General features: G+C 44.1%; 1 protein-coding gene and 1 long non-coding RNA gene across 3 annotated transcripts; one reads left to right on the forward strand and one right to left on the reverse strand.

Moving 5' to 3' along the window:
- Positions 1-420: 420 nt before the first annotated feature.
- Positions 421-6705, reverse strand: RNF26 (ring finger protein 26). Its single transcript, XM_082201039.1, has one exon. The coding sequence runs from the start codon at positions 5690-5692 to the stop codon at positions 4187-4189; it is 1506 nt and encodes a 501-aa protein (XP_082057165.1). The 5' UTR covers positions 5693-6705; the 3' UTR covers positions 421-4186.
- Positions 6706-6963: 258 nt separating this feature from the next.
- Positions 6964-16116, forward strand: LOC309519872. 2 transcript variants are annotated; one of them, XR_014214035.1, is made up of 3 exons: positions 6964-7109; positions 8170-8275; positions 15810-16116. It is a non-coding gene; the product is annotated as an uncharacterized lncRNA (long non-coding RNA). The 2 variants fall into 2 exon arrangements; XR_014214036.1 differs by lacking the exon at positions 6964-7109 and having other exon boundaries at positions 7591-8275.
- Positions 16117-17478: the final 1362 nt, after the last annotated feature.

Raw genomic sequence — 17478 nt, forward strand, 5'->3', positions numbered from 1 at the left:
AGATAAGACTTGCCCTCAATGAGTTCTGGACATCTTCGGGAGACCTCATTCATTTAGACTTTCACACACAAGCTGGTATATTATGTAGAAAATGCTACCCAAGTGATATGTTTTAAATTACTCGTCCTCAAAGTTGGGGGAAATAAAAGTGTGGTTGCATTGCCTGTGGAAGGCAACGAAGGTTTCATTTCAGCTGTATCATGTAGCTGGGGAACTGAAGCTGAGATAATAACTTACCTAAGACCACTCAGTGGCTCTGTGTGGGATTTGTATCCAGTTTCTTCAGTTCCACCAGAGCCACTAGGTTCTTTCGGTGACACGTCAGCCCAGAAAATGTAAATGGAATAAACAAAAAGGAGAGGCCTTGAGTGCCTTCCTTTTTTAATAAAATCGTTTATAAAGAACAGTGGGAAGAGCTAATTTTGTGAAAAAGGTTCCTTTTAATTTGCAAACAATCATTTTACATAGTGCAAAGAGTAGACTTTGCCATTACCACATAAGCAAACCAAAAGGCCCCTCCAGAGGCAGCAAGAAGGGCAACTGCAAGAGGAGACAACGGAGCAGGTACTGGATAAAAGGCAATTGCACGTCATCTTCATCTTCTTATAACATAACACTCAGAAGGTTTGTGAGAGTGGGCAGCAGTTTGAACAAGGCACAGATCAGGAGTGAGCAGCTAGCTCCACAGGACAGTAGGCAGGCCTTTGCTGTAACACCACACTTTTCTGCTCCTGTTCGATTCTCAATCCATCCACCCCCCCCCCCAAAAAAAAAAATTTGCAAAATGTGCAGTTCTACACATCTAACTGCTTAGAAAGACTGGAATAAAACTCCTCAGATACAGATTTTTTTGGGGGTGGGGTGGGATGGTTAGAGAGAATCACATATTATTCTAAATTAGGTTGCTCTCCAACATGCACATTTCTTTAGTTGCTCAGTACAAATCAGTGCATGTAAACTCTGGTCTATGCTAGCAGAACTATAGAGCAGAGGAGCCTGTACTGATTCAGACTGCAGGTGAGCAGGTTCACATTACTGGATGCTCCCCTCCAAATAAATAAATAATAATAATTTGTTAGCTTTCTACTTGTAAATAATAAGGAGCAGGATGACCAAGAACCCCTCTCTGATGTGCTACTTTGTTTTTAACTTGTAGAAAGTTTTGTTATGTAGAGAAGGATTACAAAAATAGAATCACCCATCTGCAGCCAGAAGTTGCAGTCTGCCCTACTACCTTGTAACACATGTTGACTGTCTAGATCCAACAGATTATATAAACTCTCTTTGATCCCATATACACACACAATCACAAGCTCACTTGAGTTTGTTAGCTTTATAGCTAGCTTGCCTTCAGCACTGTCTTCCTTTCTGACCTGCCATCATTAAGGCACTCAGTTTAGCATTTGCTCAAATCCATTTTTCAGCTTACCAAACCTTTGGCTCCACACAATAGTACATCCTATCATTCAGAGGGGTGCCGCAGCTTTCCCTCAAAACCAAGGGACTTGGCAAATACTCTGTTAGGATTCAGCTGCACTGTGCAGATTTAACTGCAAGGTTCAAATTAAAAGAAAATTAAAAACATAATGCAGAAGACTTTCCAATTTTTTTTAAAAAAACTCCACACTTTGGGAGGGTTTTAAACAGTCCCGTTTTTACAATGCAACTGAAAAATTCTGATTTTGCAACCCCCACACTGCGTACCGCCGCAACATTCAAACCAAGTGTCATCAAATCTTAGCATCTGACTTAGCAGACAATGTGTTTCAACAAGGTAGACACTCTAGTTTTCAGGACGGGAAAATCTGCTTTGAGATTCCAGTCTTCATTCTCATTTTGCAAAGTGAAGTTTAGCCCCTGAAGCTTTTGGGGGTAAGGGTTGAACAACCTTCCCAGAGGGCATTGAGCAGTGTTACAAAAGGCAAGGTCTCCTGGATGCGTTGCTCAAGTCTGCTGCAAAGGGTGCTGCATAAGGTCACGATGGTGGAATTCATGACACCCTGACCTTTCAGCTGTGGACCTCATCTGTTACAAAGAGATATTCACCGGGAAGTAAGCGCTATTAAAATCAACAGGGCATACTTCAAAGCAAACACTTAGGACCAGGGTGCCAGCCACATTGTAATGCTATTAAAACGATTCTGTGAAGGACGCTGATATCCGGTGCTTTTATACAGTCAGGATCAAGCCATGTTATGCCACAGCTTCAACAAGGCTGCAAAAACCTCTCCGGCCCAGGTGCAGCTCTCCATTTATGACTAGGAACAGCTTTCAATAATTTATAAAGCTCAAAAGAACACCACAAATATAAAACTTCTCAGGGTTTCATACCTCTACTTCTCAGCTTTCTTTTCCCCAGTTTAAACATTCAAGAAACCAGGTGGCTCTGATCAGGGTGGCAGGTGAGGTGGGTAAACCACTATCTGTCTTTCTCATCTCCACATTTTAGACACAGGAGAGATGAAGATTAGCAGCAGCTATTCACTGAGTTTTCTATGCTTTTGGATTTGCTCTCGTGCCCAATTTCCAAGAAGCAGAGCTATGGATGCTTTCTGACTAGGTCTGGGGGGAAAGGGAGCCCAGAGGTTACTCTTATGCCAAGTGAAAACAGTCAAAACAAACCACTCTAGCCTATGACCCTTCCTACTTTCGTAATTTTCCTTCTAGAACGAATGTTACTTGCACCTGGGAGACTGGTTTCGTCTTCTGGACTTAAGCGATCAGATCCAGAGCCAGACTTTCTTCCTGAGGTCACCACCCTGTTCAAATCTTACCCAGACAAGTAGTCATAAAAAACTTTATCTTATTATCAGTCCACACCAGAGACTTAACAGGGCCTGGAGTCAAACCATGCAGTCTCCAGCGCTGTTGATAAGAGGCTTGCCACTTGTTACGACTATATTTGGTTACATCAGCTTTCCCCAGCTGGACCCCAAAGAGGGAAAATATATATCAATCAAACAGTTGTGCAATAAAGCTGGAATGTAATAGTTTTGCATAGGTGACCTGTGGAAGTTACATGCCAGCAGAGACAAGAGGATCCTGACTTCAGCTTGCTAGTGAACTACTGTGTGTGGTGTCTCTGTGCTCCACAGCTGCACATTTGGTGTCCAACTTGCTTTTTATATGAAGTCTTGAAACAAATGAGCACAGAAAACCTGGAGGGGGGTGGGAAATGACAGTGCTGCCACAGCTCTTTCAAAATTACACATCAAAAAGATGCTCACTGGGTATTGGGAAGTACTTCTTGAAAGTAGGAATTCTGTGGTGCATGGTTTTTAAAAGTGCAAGCTAAATTAGTGAGGCTTTCTATGTATAGCACCTGTCAGAAATCTACACACCAATGCTTGGAAGTATGGACTTTCCTACTACAGAATGCACAAATACATGTTAAGGTAACTAGACAATATTCTGAAGAGAACCATGAAACTGGCCTACTGGTCAGTTTCAGGTTGCTGAAGTCTCACTATTAGAACATACATGGGAAACTTATGGCTCTCCAGACATTATTGGACTCCAACTCCCATCAGCCTAGTCAGCATGGCTGATGGTCAGGGATTACATGAGCTGTAGTCCAGGAACATTCCCCTGCTCTAGAAAGAAATGCCGGGGTGAGAATATTGTTTCATACCCCCAGTAAAAGAATGGAGGAAGGATTAACATATTTTTCCCAAGTGTTTACCAAACAAGCCTGCTAAGGGTTGTTGTTGTTGTTTACATGCTAAGTTAGAGGAAAGCCAAAAAATCTACAATTTCAGCACCTGCTCTCTTTGCAACAGGTAGCTCCTTACCAGAAATCTACCTTAATTACTAGTCAGCTTCTGGCTGACATTTTACCAGTTGTTTTTTATAAGTGACACTTTTGTATACTCAACATGATGGCTCAACATCTTTAGCAACAGCAAAGTTCTAAATGATTACTGTGATTGGCTAGTGGCAGCAACAAGAAAATGAAAACAGAGGTGCATAGAAACCATCCACAGTATTTTCCAAGTTGCACTGACTGCAATAGTTCTTTGGAAATAAAAAGGGTAGCCATTGCCAATATCAACGATCAGCATAAAGCTGCTGTCAACCAGCTGCCATAGAAAGCAGCAGGCACAAAATGCCAGCAGCCCCACATGCTTTGGCCAATGCACATGGAAAGCTTGAAGGAATGTGGAAAAAGCTATCCCCTCCACATAGGTCACAGGTAGACATTGAGTGTCTGCAGGATCATCTGCCGGCAGAGTGGGCAGTTCCGCTGGTATATGGCCTGCTGCAGCAGGATTTCAGTGCACTGCTGGCAGAGGCAAAGATGCCGGCAGGGAAGTAGCAAAACTGTCTTTGTTTGGTCCTGGCAGATGACACATTTCTTCCGCTCTTCTTGTTCTTTGAGAAGAAGCCATGGGTCATCGTCATCCTCCAGAGAATTAAGCTGCTCTTTTGTTGCAGGTTTGGCATGTGATGTGCTTGGTCCTTCACCGGGAGGCTGCAAGTGCTGCCCTGACTGCAGACTCCGTTGTGTAGTTGATTCCAGATCATCTTCTGTTCTGTGCTGGTTCCTGCTGCCTCGAGCTGCTGCCTGCCATGTTTGGCGGGCACGGGGTACAGCCTGCTGATTGGTCACAGGTGGTCCTTGTCTTCTTGGATGAGTTGCTCCAGGAGGAGCTGGTCCCTGAACTACAGCAGGTCCTCCTGGCCTTTCTTGGTTGCCCTCAATCAAAAGCTGTTGCTCTTGTTCCACATGGTGGTTTCCTCCCCTGCCACCTCTGTTCCAGCTAGCCATCTGGAGGCTCCAGTCAGCTAACCTGCGCCAAGCTTGCGAGCTCAAGACCATCTCCAATGACAAGAGTACAATCTGATACAGGCGGCGCATGTCTCTGAGCAGGCGCTGGTAAGAAGGCATGGTGTTCAAATAGCCAGACATTTGGCTTGCCAGTGTCCACGTCAACTGAGGGTTGAGGATTAAGATGCTGGTGGCAAGAATCACAGACAGCAACATCAAACCATAGAGGTTGAGGAAGAAAACATTAAGCAGCAGCTTGCTCACAGAGGCCAGCAGATCAAACGCCAACTGGCAGGGAGTCCACAGGAGGATGGCCATAGCGATGGCACTGCTGGACAGCCGTGCAACAAAAGCTGCAAAAATATCGGTGACCCTTAGAAAGGGGCCAACAACAGTTTCCCACAGGGCCAGTCCCAGAGAGAAAAGGTTCTGGGTTCCAATGAGGCAGATGTTGATGATGCTGTTGACGAAGTAAGCCACAAGGCTCATGACGATGGCACACACTTCACACACTTGCCTGAGAAGTGACTGGCCGGAGCCAACCAGGTTCCAGAAACCACGGTGCATAATTTCTTTGCTTTTAAGCGTCAGGTGGGTGAACAGGTGGCCCACTACTTTCAAGCTCTCCATACTGGAGAAGAAGCCCCGCAGCATGTTGACGATGGTGTGCACAGAGCCCAGAGTCAAGTAATACAATGCCTCGGCTATGCATAGCGAGGATAACGTAATCCCATTCCAGCAGTGGATCACACAAGCAACCAAGGTATTGGGCAGGCTACAAACAAATGCAATGAGCCAGACGAGGAAGGACACTAGTGTGGAAAAGAGGAAGAAGTTGACATCCAGCAAGAGAACCAAGAGGTCCAAAATCATTCCCACACCATTGATAACCAGAAACACTAGATCCATAGCGGAGCTCCACATGGAGAGTGGGCAAAAATAGGAATAATTGGACTGACAAGAGTTTGATTGCCACTGAAGGGAGCTGCACCACTTCCCAAAAGACTGAAAGGAGAGGTCCCAGTATGCTAGGAATGGATTTTTACGTTATTTCAGAGTTTTATGAAATAAGGGACTGTTTCGGCATCAAGATGGAAAGTGCACTGAAGACAAACATCGATCCTTGTCCTTGAGGCTTAATCCCTTCTTTTAAAATTTGTAGGAATGCCCAGTTTGGAAGAGGAGTTGCTTTTAGTTACATCTCTCTCCAATTTGAATATACAGAGTATTTATTTCAGACCAGGTAGCAACAGTTCCATTTTCCGAAGGGAGCACTTCTGGCTCCTAAATCAGTCACTTGACAAGAAAAAAATACCCTCGCTTCACTGAGAGTTATTGAGATCTAATCAAATGTCCTATATGCTACAAATGAGAGCTTCTTTCTTCCTCCTGAGCTTTTTACTTAAGGACTATGCTGACAGCAAAAGCGAGTGTGTTTTTATTTGCGTGGGGAAAATACGGGAGACCCCCCATCAGACGAAAGGTGAGATTCTTATGAGTCCGCTGTGGCGAAAAAGTGGGGGGTACAGTAGACGGGGGAGGCAAGTTAGGACATGCCCGCTAGTGTACTAGGGACGCATGCAGGGTAGGGGGGAGGGGACGAAAGGCTCCAGTGAAATCCCCTCCCCCTCAGGGGGCTCCTTGAAGGTGGTCTCCGAAGTCAGCTTAGGGAACTGGAGCCTAGACCGGGTGGGTCTCCCTCCGTAGCCCCCTTCCCCAAGGGGAGAGGACAGCACCCACTTCTCGCCTTGACAACCGTTGCCACCTTCTTGCGTCCCCCTCTCTTACTTGCAAGCAGCGGAACAAGGAAGGTGGGGAGATCGTTCCCGTTAAGTCTATCAAACGCTCCCACTCGCCGCTGCATCCGAAGCTCTTACCTTCGCGCTGATGGGCGCCGCCATTTTGGTAGGCGGGGCCAACGCTCCGCAGCCAATCAACCCAGGCGAACCCGACGGACGTTTAACCGTCCAGCGCGTGATTTGCTCGTCGTCGTTGTTGTTTTTCGCCTCCGTGCCACGATTGGTCAGTTTTGAAAAACGCCACTGGGCGGTTGACGGAGAGTGCCGAGGGGGCGTGGTTTTGCCGAGGCCGTTGAGAGGGGGAAGCCCCGCCCCAATACAGTGGGAGGATAATAGTAGGAGGGAGGACAGACGCTGCCCGACTGTTAGTAGGTCACGTGATTCTGTGGTGGGCGGGGTCCCAGGTTTAAAAGGAGAGTGTATTATTGTGACGGGGAGTATAATTTTCCCGCCTTTTTTCTTGAGGGGATTCTCCCCCTCGTTTGAAAGGCGGGGGGGGGGCAAGTGTAGACAAAAGACTCTTGTTATTTGTTAAATCCGAGGTGAAATTTCACGATTTTATGAAAGAAGCTCAGCTTGCAAACCGAAGGAAGGAGCTCATTTCCCCGCCCCCCACACTTTCGGGGGGGGGCGGGATTTTTTTTGTAGCATATAAAAAAGTGAAGAAGGAATCCTGTCAGATGGAAAATCCAGAGGAATCCAGTAATTTTGCTATGTGTAAAAGTTTGCCTTTCTTTGCCCCATGTAAAACATCAGACACCAGTGATACACAAAAGCATACAATTAAAAACCACACGAAATGTTTAAGAATCAGCTAACTATTGTGAAAGGACGCATTTTTAACTGCCTGCATAAGCCTGATGGAATTGAAAAGTCTTCAGCAGATGTTTAAAAGTTGGGGGGGGGGAAGGTCCTTACTGAGGTCTCAAGATCTGACCCAAAGTTTTGGGGTTTTAGGCTGTACATTTTCCTTGGGAGTACATGGGCATAGCTAGGATTTTCCTGGGGGCTTTTGTTGGGGGGGGTAGAACCTAAGATTTGTATTTATTTGCATTGATATTTACTGATTGGGGGGGCAGTTGCCTCCCTCCCCCTCCCTTGGCTATGCTTATGTGGGAGTAAGTCCCTTTAAACTTGGGGTTTACTTCTGAGTAGGCAGAAACAGGATGCATTTATTACATTGATATCTTGCCCTTCCAAAGGAGCCCAGGGTGGCAAACAAGTAATAAAAAAATATATTCAAAACAATTCCAATGCAGAAGGGAACTCTGGGAAAGATATTGACTTAAAATGCTTGCTTTGTTAAAAAGTCCTTGCTTCAGAGACTTTGGATGATGAGAGTTAAATATTGGGTTAAGGAAGCAGAAACATATATTATGACATCCCCACCCTGCAGTATTGTGTCTTATGCACTTTTAAAGTTAACACAAAGGCCCGTCTAGTTTAGCAGCCCCCAAGCAAGACATGGAATCAACAGCTGTCTCCCTGCCCTTCCCACCTCCCCAGTCTCTCCTACCAGTAATTGGTTTCCTGAGGTAGACTACCTGTGAGCCTGGAAATTCCACATAGCCAAATATAAACCATCTTTTTATATCTCCACAGTTTGTTCCAGCCCTAGCATTCTCTATTCCTCTCATTGTGGGATAGACTGACTGAGAGGTGAACATGCACATAGCATAGCAAATGATCTTTGGAAGCAGGAAAGAAGGTAGTGATCCTGCTTTTTTCAACCTTTTTAAATGAAATTTAATCTAGTTATATCATGTTCTTCCAAAGAGCTACATTGCTCTCTTACTCCCTGCATTTTATCCCCACAACCAGATTGTGGCTAAGAGGTTAAGCTAAGAGGGAGGGAATGGACCAAGGTCATCCAGTGAGCTTCCTGGATGAGTGGACATTTGAACCCAGGCCTTCATAGTGCTAACTCAATTGCCTAAAAGGTAAAAGGTAAAGGACCTCTGGATGGTTAAGTCCAGTCAAAGGCGACTATGGGGTTGCGGTGCTCATCTTGCTTTCAGGCCGAGGGAGCCGGTGTTTGCCCGCAGACAGTTTTCCGAGTCATGTGGCCAGCATGACTAAACCACATCTGGTGCATGGAAGACCGTGACGAGTGCCACAGTGCACGGAAACGCCATTTACCTTCCCACTGCAGTGGTGCCTATTTATCTACTTGCACTGGCATGCTTTCAAACTCCAAGGTTGGCAGGAGCTGGGTCAGAGCAACAGGAGCTCACCCCATCCCAGGGATTCAAACCGCCGACCTTCCAATCAGCAAGCCCAAGAGGCTCGGTGGTTTAGACCACAGCGCCACCCGCATCCCTGTCAATTGCCTATACCACATTAAGAATGGCATGAGCTTTCTTCCCCAAGCAGTGCTCCATTTTCCACAAGGACTACCCTTGAGGACTCAAGTTCTGTACTCTGAACCTCAGGAGACCTGATAACCTAATTCAGTTTGAAGGCTATTCTTTGTTCACCCCATATCATGCTTCCTTTCTCACATCAACAGCCCTACACACACACACCTGCAATGTCTGGGTGCTGTTTACCTGTGACAGAGGTGCTTTAGCTACAAGGGCAAGCATATATGCTTGGTTGTTGGCCCACCATGAGGGGTTGCACTGATCACCTTTTCTTTCTTTTTAAAAAAATGCTTGTTCAGTACTTAGGGTCATAAAACCTGTTCTGGCAAGTTTTAAATTAAACCTAGTAGGAAATTTGATCCGTCTTGTGCGTGCTTGGGGGAAATTAGAAAAAGCTACAAATGCTGATTGTCTGAGCAAGAAGTCAAGGCTAAATTGCTATTAAATTCATTCAAGGCTAAATTGCAAAAAAGCAAAACAAAAGCAGCCTCTTTTCCTGTTTGCTGAGATTTGTACCTTCCAAAAGTTGTAGCAAGGTTATCAAAACCGATGCCTTTCTATTTGTCCTAGTAAAAGGTTATCACCACAGATTTCCTTCCATTTGCTTTAGCAAAAGAGATTTTAGAACATAAGGAGGAACCCTGCTCAATCGAATGAAAGGTCCATCTACATTTTGCTTTCCCACACTGACCACAACTTGTTTAAGTTGTCACTTCAGTTTTCTGTACACCGCTTAGATATTTGTAATACATTGTGCAGTACAGTCATACCTCATGTTACATTTGCTTCATGATACGTTTTTTCACGTTGCATCCCGCGGCAACCCGGAAGTACCAGAAAGGGTTACTTCTGGGTTTTGCCGCTCGCATGCGCGCAAAATGACGTCGCACGCATCCGCAGAAGCGGCGAATCGCAACCCGCGTGTGTGCAAACGCGCTGCTGCAGGTTGCCTTCTGCTCATGTTGTGAATGGGCCTCCGGAATGGATCCCGTTCGCGACCAGGGGTACCACTGTATAGAAATGATGTAAATAATAATAATAAAACATGCAGTAGCAACATTTATTATTTAATAGGCAAGACAAACTCCAAGGAATATAAAAACTTTTTCCCTCTGGCAGTGGAAAGAAAGCAAGGAAGTTATGTGACAGTTTATTTGCAGTCAACCAAAACATATTATTTTAGAATAGTTCTTGTTTTCCATCTTTTTTTCTTTCAAACTGTTTATATACATTATTTTGACAGCAGTTGACATTACTTCAGAAAGTGTTATGACTGGAACAGAATGGAACATTTTACCATTCCTTCCAGAATTCATGAGTTGTTTTAGCTTCTTCACAAAAGTATTTGCAGTAAGAAGCATACAATAAGCCTCCAGTAGAAGACCTGATACGAAAAGTCCCTCCTTCTGTTTGTTTGTTGCTAGGCGTTATGATATGTGATGATTCAACAGCCAGGCTTGTCTTAATTCATTTTGTCCTTGTATCATGTACAGACAATCACTTGTTCAGGCAGTCCCCCCCCCACCAATGTGTACTCAAGTGTACACATTGGGGGCAGAGTGTGGATTTATTCCCTCTAGGTTGTGCTTCTGGTACAAAAAAACCCCACAACCTTTCTGCAGAAAATTGTGGTTGCTGAAAAACACATGAAACAGTATGCCTTCTTATGAGTATAATTTTCCACATTTGTGGTTTAGCTGGGATGCAAAAGTGCCTATCCTGAAGCATCGAAATCTCTCAACTGTACTGAAAGAGATTGTTTTAGACAGGGAAGTCATAGGGTTAATCATGACTTTGGGCCAAGGTAATGGAAAAAATATCTTGGCTTCATTTCAGTCCTGCAGCGCAGTGTTCTCTACAGTGGCGTCCCTAGCAACATTCTCCTATTGCTCCCAAAGCCGTCTTGTCTGCTGCTTCCCCCAAGCTCTGCTTTCCTGGTGTTCTTTGGTGCTTGTATTTTTCCATTATGAAGAGCTGTTTGTACTCTATTTGTGCAGGTGCCCTTTCTCCAAAGTCTAGGAGAGTCAAAGCTTAATTGATTTAACAGAATCTGAGTCTTGTTTAAAGCCAGATGCCCTGGTCTGAAAGGCAGGGCTGCATATTATCACATTTGTCCTGTTTTATTCATTAGCTGGAGAAAACAAACTTGAACTGAGTATTTACACCAATTAGATTGAAAGAATAAGCCAAGATATAAGAGCAGTTCTTCTTAGCACAATTTCCTTTGCTATTAGTTTAAATCATAAACAGCACGGGGAACATTATTTAAAGAAATGGCCCATGCAGATTCCTTTCTGTACTGTGTACTGGAACAGAAAGCCTGATGGATAGAAAGTGAATGAAAGACACTTTCAATTCAGATGGACATTTAGCCAATATATTTATATCCATCCACCTATCCAGTTTTTTACATCTGAACTGCAGATGCAGGAAAGGGAGGCAAAAAAACTGGTGCATCATTTATGAAAACAGCTTAAACCTCAGAGCCAGTGTTCAAAACTCCCATTGTTCTAGGTGCATTTTGTGACAGGGAATTTCATTAGTATGAGCAGTTTCTCAGCTCTGGGCACAGTAGTACACCTAAGATTTCAGATTAAAACTGCAGAGTGGAAGGAAAGGAGGACCTTTTCCTGCCTCTCCACTTCCAGCTACTCTCTGAAGACTGGGAAAGAGACCATCTTCAGAATATTCATTCATTTTCAGCTTTGTATTGTTATATAAAAATCATGCCTGGACATTCTGTTGTTGTGCCCATAACCTAGGTTTAAGGTACCATTTAGTTCCTAGCTTTCATATCTCAGTTTCTAACACTGCTCAGAGCCACAGATGAAATTTAGCACAGCAAGGTCTTGTCCTAGCTACTGGAAAACATTTGTGCACATAATATAGATTGACATCCTCTCCATAAGGTATATCTTGAGACATATAGTGAGTACCAGGGCTGAAGTGGGATGGGAGTGGGACCCAGCAGATAAAGAGAACAAAGGTGTATGGGCAGCATTTCAAGAGCTGAGCTCCATATTGTAAGACATATTTGAACATAATACATATGGATGAGATTATATGAAGGCCTGCAATACAAGCGGATTGGGGAGGGGGCTGTGGGTTGCAGTGCTTCATCATGGTGGTGGCGGTAAGCTCAGCACCTGCCCATAGCTCAGTACAGCCATGCTGCAGCAAGATTTATGCTCTCATCCCAAGCATTACATTATGTGTCAAGCTTTAAATTTCTTCTCTTGAGGCATGACCCTCCTCAACACAAACACACAGAGACACCCCCTCATTAGGGGCCCATTCTTGCTTGGAAATTAACATTTTTGTGTTGCTTTCCAAGCATCCATAACAATTCCAGTGCCACCCCAAGAGGCTCACTTCAAGGAATCAAGCTTACATTCCTTTCCCTGATTCCAAGCAGAAGTGCTCAGGGCTTGGCATTCCTTTCCCCACAATACTGAAAGCAGCAGGTTAAGAATCTGTATGTAAACTGTAAGGCAAACTGCCGGGTTAGCACTTAGGGTCCCTGGAGAGCAGCATTCCACACCCATTGAGCTCTGAAGTCAGTGATGACAAGCTCTTTGAGCAAGACCCTCAAGCAGAGGGCTTTTTAAGGGAAGGGAAGGAGAAAAACGTTCTATGGGAAAGAGAGCAGAAGATCCTCTCACTTGCTCAGTTAGGAGAGCACCCTCCGCAGTTCACTGTGGACGCTTGTTGATCATATCCTTAGTGTGGCTGTGGACAATGTGTGTTGCAGCTTTGCAACTCTTGAATACCTCTTAAGCTAGACTTTGTATTACAGTAGAAAAGCATGGTTCTTGAAATTGTAGACAGAGCAAGAGTCTTCCTAGGTAAGATTTGACCCACTGCCCTGCTAGTGTAAGCAATAGTCTCCTGGTGGTTCCAGGCTGTCATTTCTCTTGGGGGAAGGGGACAAAATATGGTCCGATACCACCCCTTGTCTTGGATATGTCAACTGTGTTCACACACAGTTTCAATTTATGTATTTTAAGGAGATTTGTTGTTAATCTTTTATACCTCTCAATAATCACAGCAGTGTAGCAAGACAAACAACAACATAGAAAAAGAGTAAGGGGGCTCGTGCCTGGACAAGGACATGTAGTACAGCAGAGCTTTCCAAACTGTGTGTTGCGACACGTTAGTGTGTCGGCTGCAGTGTGTCGCGTGAACGCTCCCTGTTCTCCTCCCGTGGCAGGAAAGGGGTTCGTTTAACCACTGTTTTGCTAGTAAAACTGAATAACTGTGTCACAAAATGATGCATGTCTAAAAAGTATGTCACCAACACGAAAGGTTTGGAAAGCTCTGTACTGTAGTACAGTATGACTTTGTAACAGTAACCATCCAACATGGAGAGCCAATAAGCTTGCTAGCGAAGTTTGGGATGCACAAGTGATCTGAAGTGGGAGAGCAGGGGAAAGTATTTTGACTGCAATGTGGGTGGCAGCACTGATAATGCACACTTCATGTGTCATTACAGTTTTATCCATGCTCTCTGCTTTCTTCTTTGATCTGCCTTTTCCTGGCCATAAAACAAGAATTAGTTGTACTAGCCAAACTGTTGCCTTCATTTTGATCTTTATTGTTTTCTTGAGGGGCTGAACATCTGTTCCCTCTATACTTAGAGAGGCCAGCTATACATTGAAATCCCCTGGTCTAAAATTATTACACTACACACAACAGCTTCATTGCTACACATGAGCTTGCAATTGGCTCTTATGCTGTTTATTATTGACTAAAAGGCCAAAGGGAAAACACTACCCAACATCCACAACACATGCTCTTAGTACTTAACAGTGGACTCAAGGAGAGGGGGAGAAAATGTAGCCTGTAGGCTGTTTAAACAAAACCATAGCTGTATTTCTCCATTCAAAGATACCATCATTAATGTTTGTATGCACAACACTCATGCTATCATTATTCTAATAATCTGAATCGTGCAGTCAATGCAGCTACCAAAAAAGGCACCAGACTGCATTTATTTATAATCCTGTTAAAATAGCAATGAGCCAATCTCTTCTCACCATAACAGTCTCTGTTTTCATGTTGATATTAACTTACTCCCCTCAATTATCATTTTGTGGATTTCTTTGGTGTGATTGTCTTTTCTCCTCTAATTTCATACATTTCTTTCTGCTTGTGCCATCCTCCCCTGCTCCTCATCTCACACACCCCTTTACAACGTAACAGAGCTGGAGATGCTTTCGGCATTTATGGTAATGTTTGGATTTGTGATCCCTAAAAAAAGAAAGAAAGATGGCCTCTGTCCATTTCATTCAGTTTTATTTGTGGCAGGCTGTTGAGCTGGGGAAATGAAGCATATAAGAGGCATCCCAGGACAAGCTAGGATTTGTTTCTGAAATGCTCCTCTAAATCTTTATGCTTTCTTTTCTGCTCCTTAACACTGTTTTCTATCACTGGTCACTTCAAGCTGACTGGTTTATTGAGCAGTCATGCTGATTTTGTTTGCACGATGTTTGCAGGGAGGATAGACAACACTATCTATTTATTCAGCATTCATTCTGGTTTGGTCTTGGTCTTGTGGAAGTTATATGACATTATGTAAAGTAACTGTCATCCCATACTTTCCCCATCAGTTTCCTTATGGCAAAAAGACCGGGGAGCGGGGGCAGGGAGAATTAGGCTTGTTGAACAAGAGTACTAAATCAACCTGGAGTGCTAAATCAACCTGTACAACCTGGATGGTGTTTATGTGATTGAAGTCCACCTGAAAAGAGTGACAGCCTGGAAGTGGCCATTCTGTGTACCATGGCACCTCTATCTGCTTAAATGGAGGGGCTTTTTGGCTCTTCATTCCAGTCCCATTCATAACTTCCTCCTGCATGCAGTGGATTCTCCCTGAACCTAACATTTAACTTCCAAACTGGACATTGCATTTGATAGGCAGGTCTCAAACAGAAAATATTATTGGTGTGCCAATTTGAAATATTTGGAGGAGGCTGACCTCCTGGCACTTTTCCCAGCCAAGAGAGCAAAGGACATTTTATAATTCAGCACTCAGCTTGGAGGACTGAGTACAGACAGAGACATCATGCTCTGAAATTTCTTGTAGCTATAGTACATCTGTATTCTAGTAATAAATTTGAGAGAATTTATACCCTGTCTTTCCAGTGCAGGGAACACAGCTCAAGGCAGTTTACAACAAAATAAAAGCACATAATCTCCTGCCAACCTAGCAGTTCGAAAGCACGTCAAAGTGCAAGTAGATAAATAGGTACCACTCCGGCGGGAAGGTAAACGGCGTTTCCGTGCGCTGCTCTGGTTCGCCGGAAGTGGCTTAGTTATGCTGGCCACATGACCCAGAAGCTGTACACCGGCTCCCTCAGCCAATAAAGCGAGATGAGCGCCGCAACCCCAGAGTCGGCCACGACTGGACCTAATGGTCAGGGGTCCCTTTACCTTTACTTAAAAGCACATAATTAAATAAGCATAACCCTCCTGGCCATCAATACAGCTGAAAATGGACAGAACAGATAACACCAGGTATTGGTCCACTAAAAATATGGATAACCAATCCCAAAGAGCCATAGTAATAATAATAATAATAATAATAATAATAATAATAATAATAATAATAATAATAGAGTCTTTGCATGGCTCTGGGCCATTCTCCTCAGCGGCTTCAGTTTAAAGTTCCTTCCCATATTACTGCTGCTTTCCTCTCCTCACCTGCCTTCTCCCTTTTCGTAGACATTTAAAGTCTGGAGACTCCAGTTTATAAGGTGACCCAACACACCATGAGATAGGTATTATCATATGTCAGCTGTATCCCCAAAGCTGCAGTACAATACCTGAGTCATGATAAGAGGTTGTCATTTCACTCTGTCATAACTGCTTACATCACAGGATCTGGGAATCTCTCTTACAAAAGCATGAGTGCAGCTCTTGGCAATAAGCTGGAAATAACGAGGCGACTCAGTTAACATGCAGCAGCTGAAGGCCTACAGCAGAACAGAAGGACATTCAACTTCCTACTGCCTGGAAAGTACCGTCAAGCATAGCCTCACTCCAAGTTCCTTTGCAAAACTGGTTCTTGTTTCAGACAGTTGCTGAAGGTGGGCACACACTCATTTGCTTGGAAAACAAATCAACAGCTGTCCCTTTACAGCTGTGTCATCCTTGCTTCAAGAATATAGTGCACTGTTTCCTACATGCTTGTTTGACTCAGATGACTCTGATTTACTGTTGTTTTTGATTTTGAGAATTGAATGAACTTCCCAGATCTGCCTCATGCTTCATTCTCAAATTACCAGCCTCCCTTATCTAATTTCATTAGGAGTCATTTATGCTTATATTTATGCGGGCAGAGCCCTGGAAGAGAACAGCCTCTGGCAGTTGGCACTGAGAATTGCCAGAATTCCAGGCAGTAGCATCTATTGTAGGAAAGTGTGACTTGGTTTTCTAGCAAAGACAAAACAGTTTCTCTCCAAGTGCTTTAAAAACTTGTCATGGTTGGCAATATCTGCGTGGCCAGAAGTCTCCCAGCACTATCACTAAAATGGCAATTTAAAGGTGGTTTAGTGGCAGCTGTTCAATGACTGATTATTATTTAGTAGTCTTTGCAAAAGACCTGCATGGGTATTAAATGCTCAAGGTTGTGCTTTTATTGCATGAATATTACATTTTTCTAACACAAAACCCACCGAAATTTGCACAGGGGTTTACACAATTCATCCCAGTGGCTGTGTACATAGTCACATTTCCTCTGCTTCCAGTGCACTCCCACCACTGGTTTTTGAAGCAGTGAACACATGACGTTAGCCACGATCCACATCTATCCTGAAGTTTTTTGAGAATGTACTGTGTTTTGATGCACTTTCCCCCCCAACTTAGCTTAGCTGTCAACGTTTCCCATTTTTTAAGGGAAATTCCCTTATTCCGAACAGGATTCCTCGCAAGAAAAGGGAAAACTTGACAGCTATGCCCCCAACCAGCTTTGATCCTATTTGAAACGTAAACCATATGAAGGCATCTGGGCCCAGTGGCGTAGCGTGGGGGGTGCAGGGGGGGCCAGCCGCACCGGGCGCAACATCTGGGGGTTAGGGTTAGGCGGCGCAAATCCACGGGTTAGGGGGCGCAAATTACTTGCCTTGCCCCGGGTGCTGACAACCCACGCTACGCCACTGTCTGGGGCCACCCCCTGCCCACTGGTGTAGGAGACTTGCAAACACAATCACGTATACATGTGATTCAAAACCCAGCGGAAAAAATGACCTTGCTGCATTTTAAGCCAGTATTGTGTGCCCACTTCTGTTATGACTGCTGTGGAGGATGTGGTTGATCATGAGCCCTACAAAATATTGACTGCAATTTGAACATTCAGCCACACTTTTAAGAGATAAGTACCAGCATGGATCCATGCCCCACCATTCAGCAAAAGATTTTAAAAATATAGCTCTTCTAAGAAAATTATTTTGGTGCCATGTGCTGTGCTGTGTTTTCTCTTAGGAGCAGCAGAAACGTGCAAGTCTAACTGTTTTTGCCTAACCACTATGACGTGTTTGAAACGGTGGTG

This window comes from Podarcis vaucheri, assembly GCF_965113315.1.
Source record: "Podarcis vaucheri genome assembly, chromosome: 15".
In the NCBI taxonomy this organism is placed as follows: Eukaryota; Metazoa; Chordata; class Lepidosauria; order Squamata; family Lacertidae; genus Podarcis; species Podarcis vaucheri.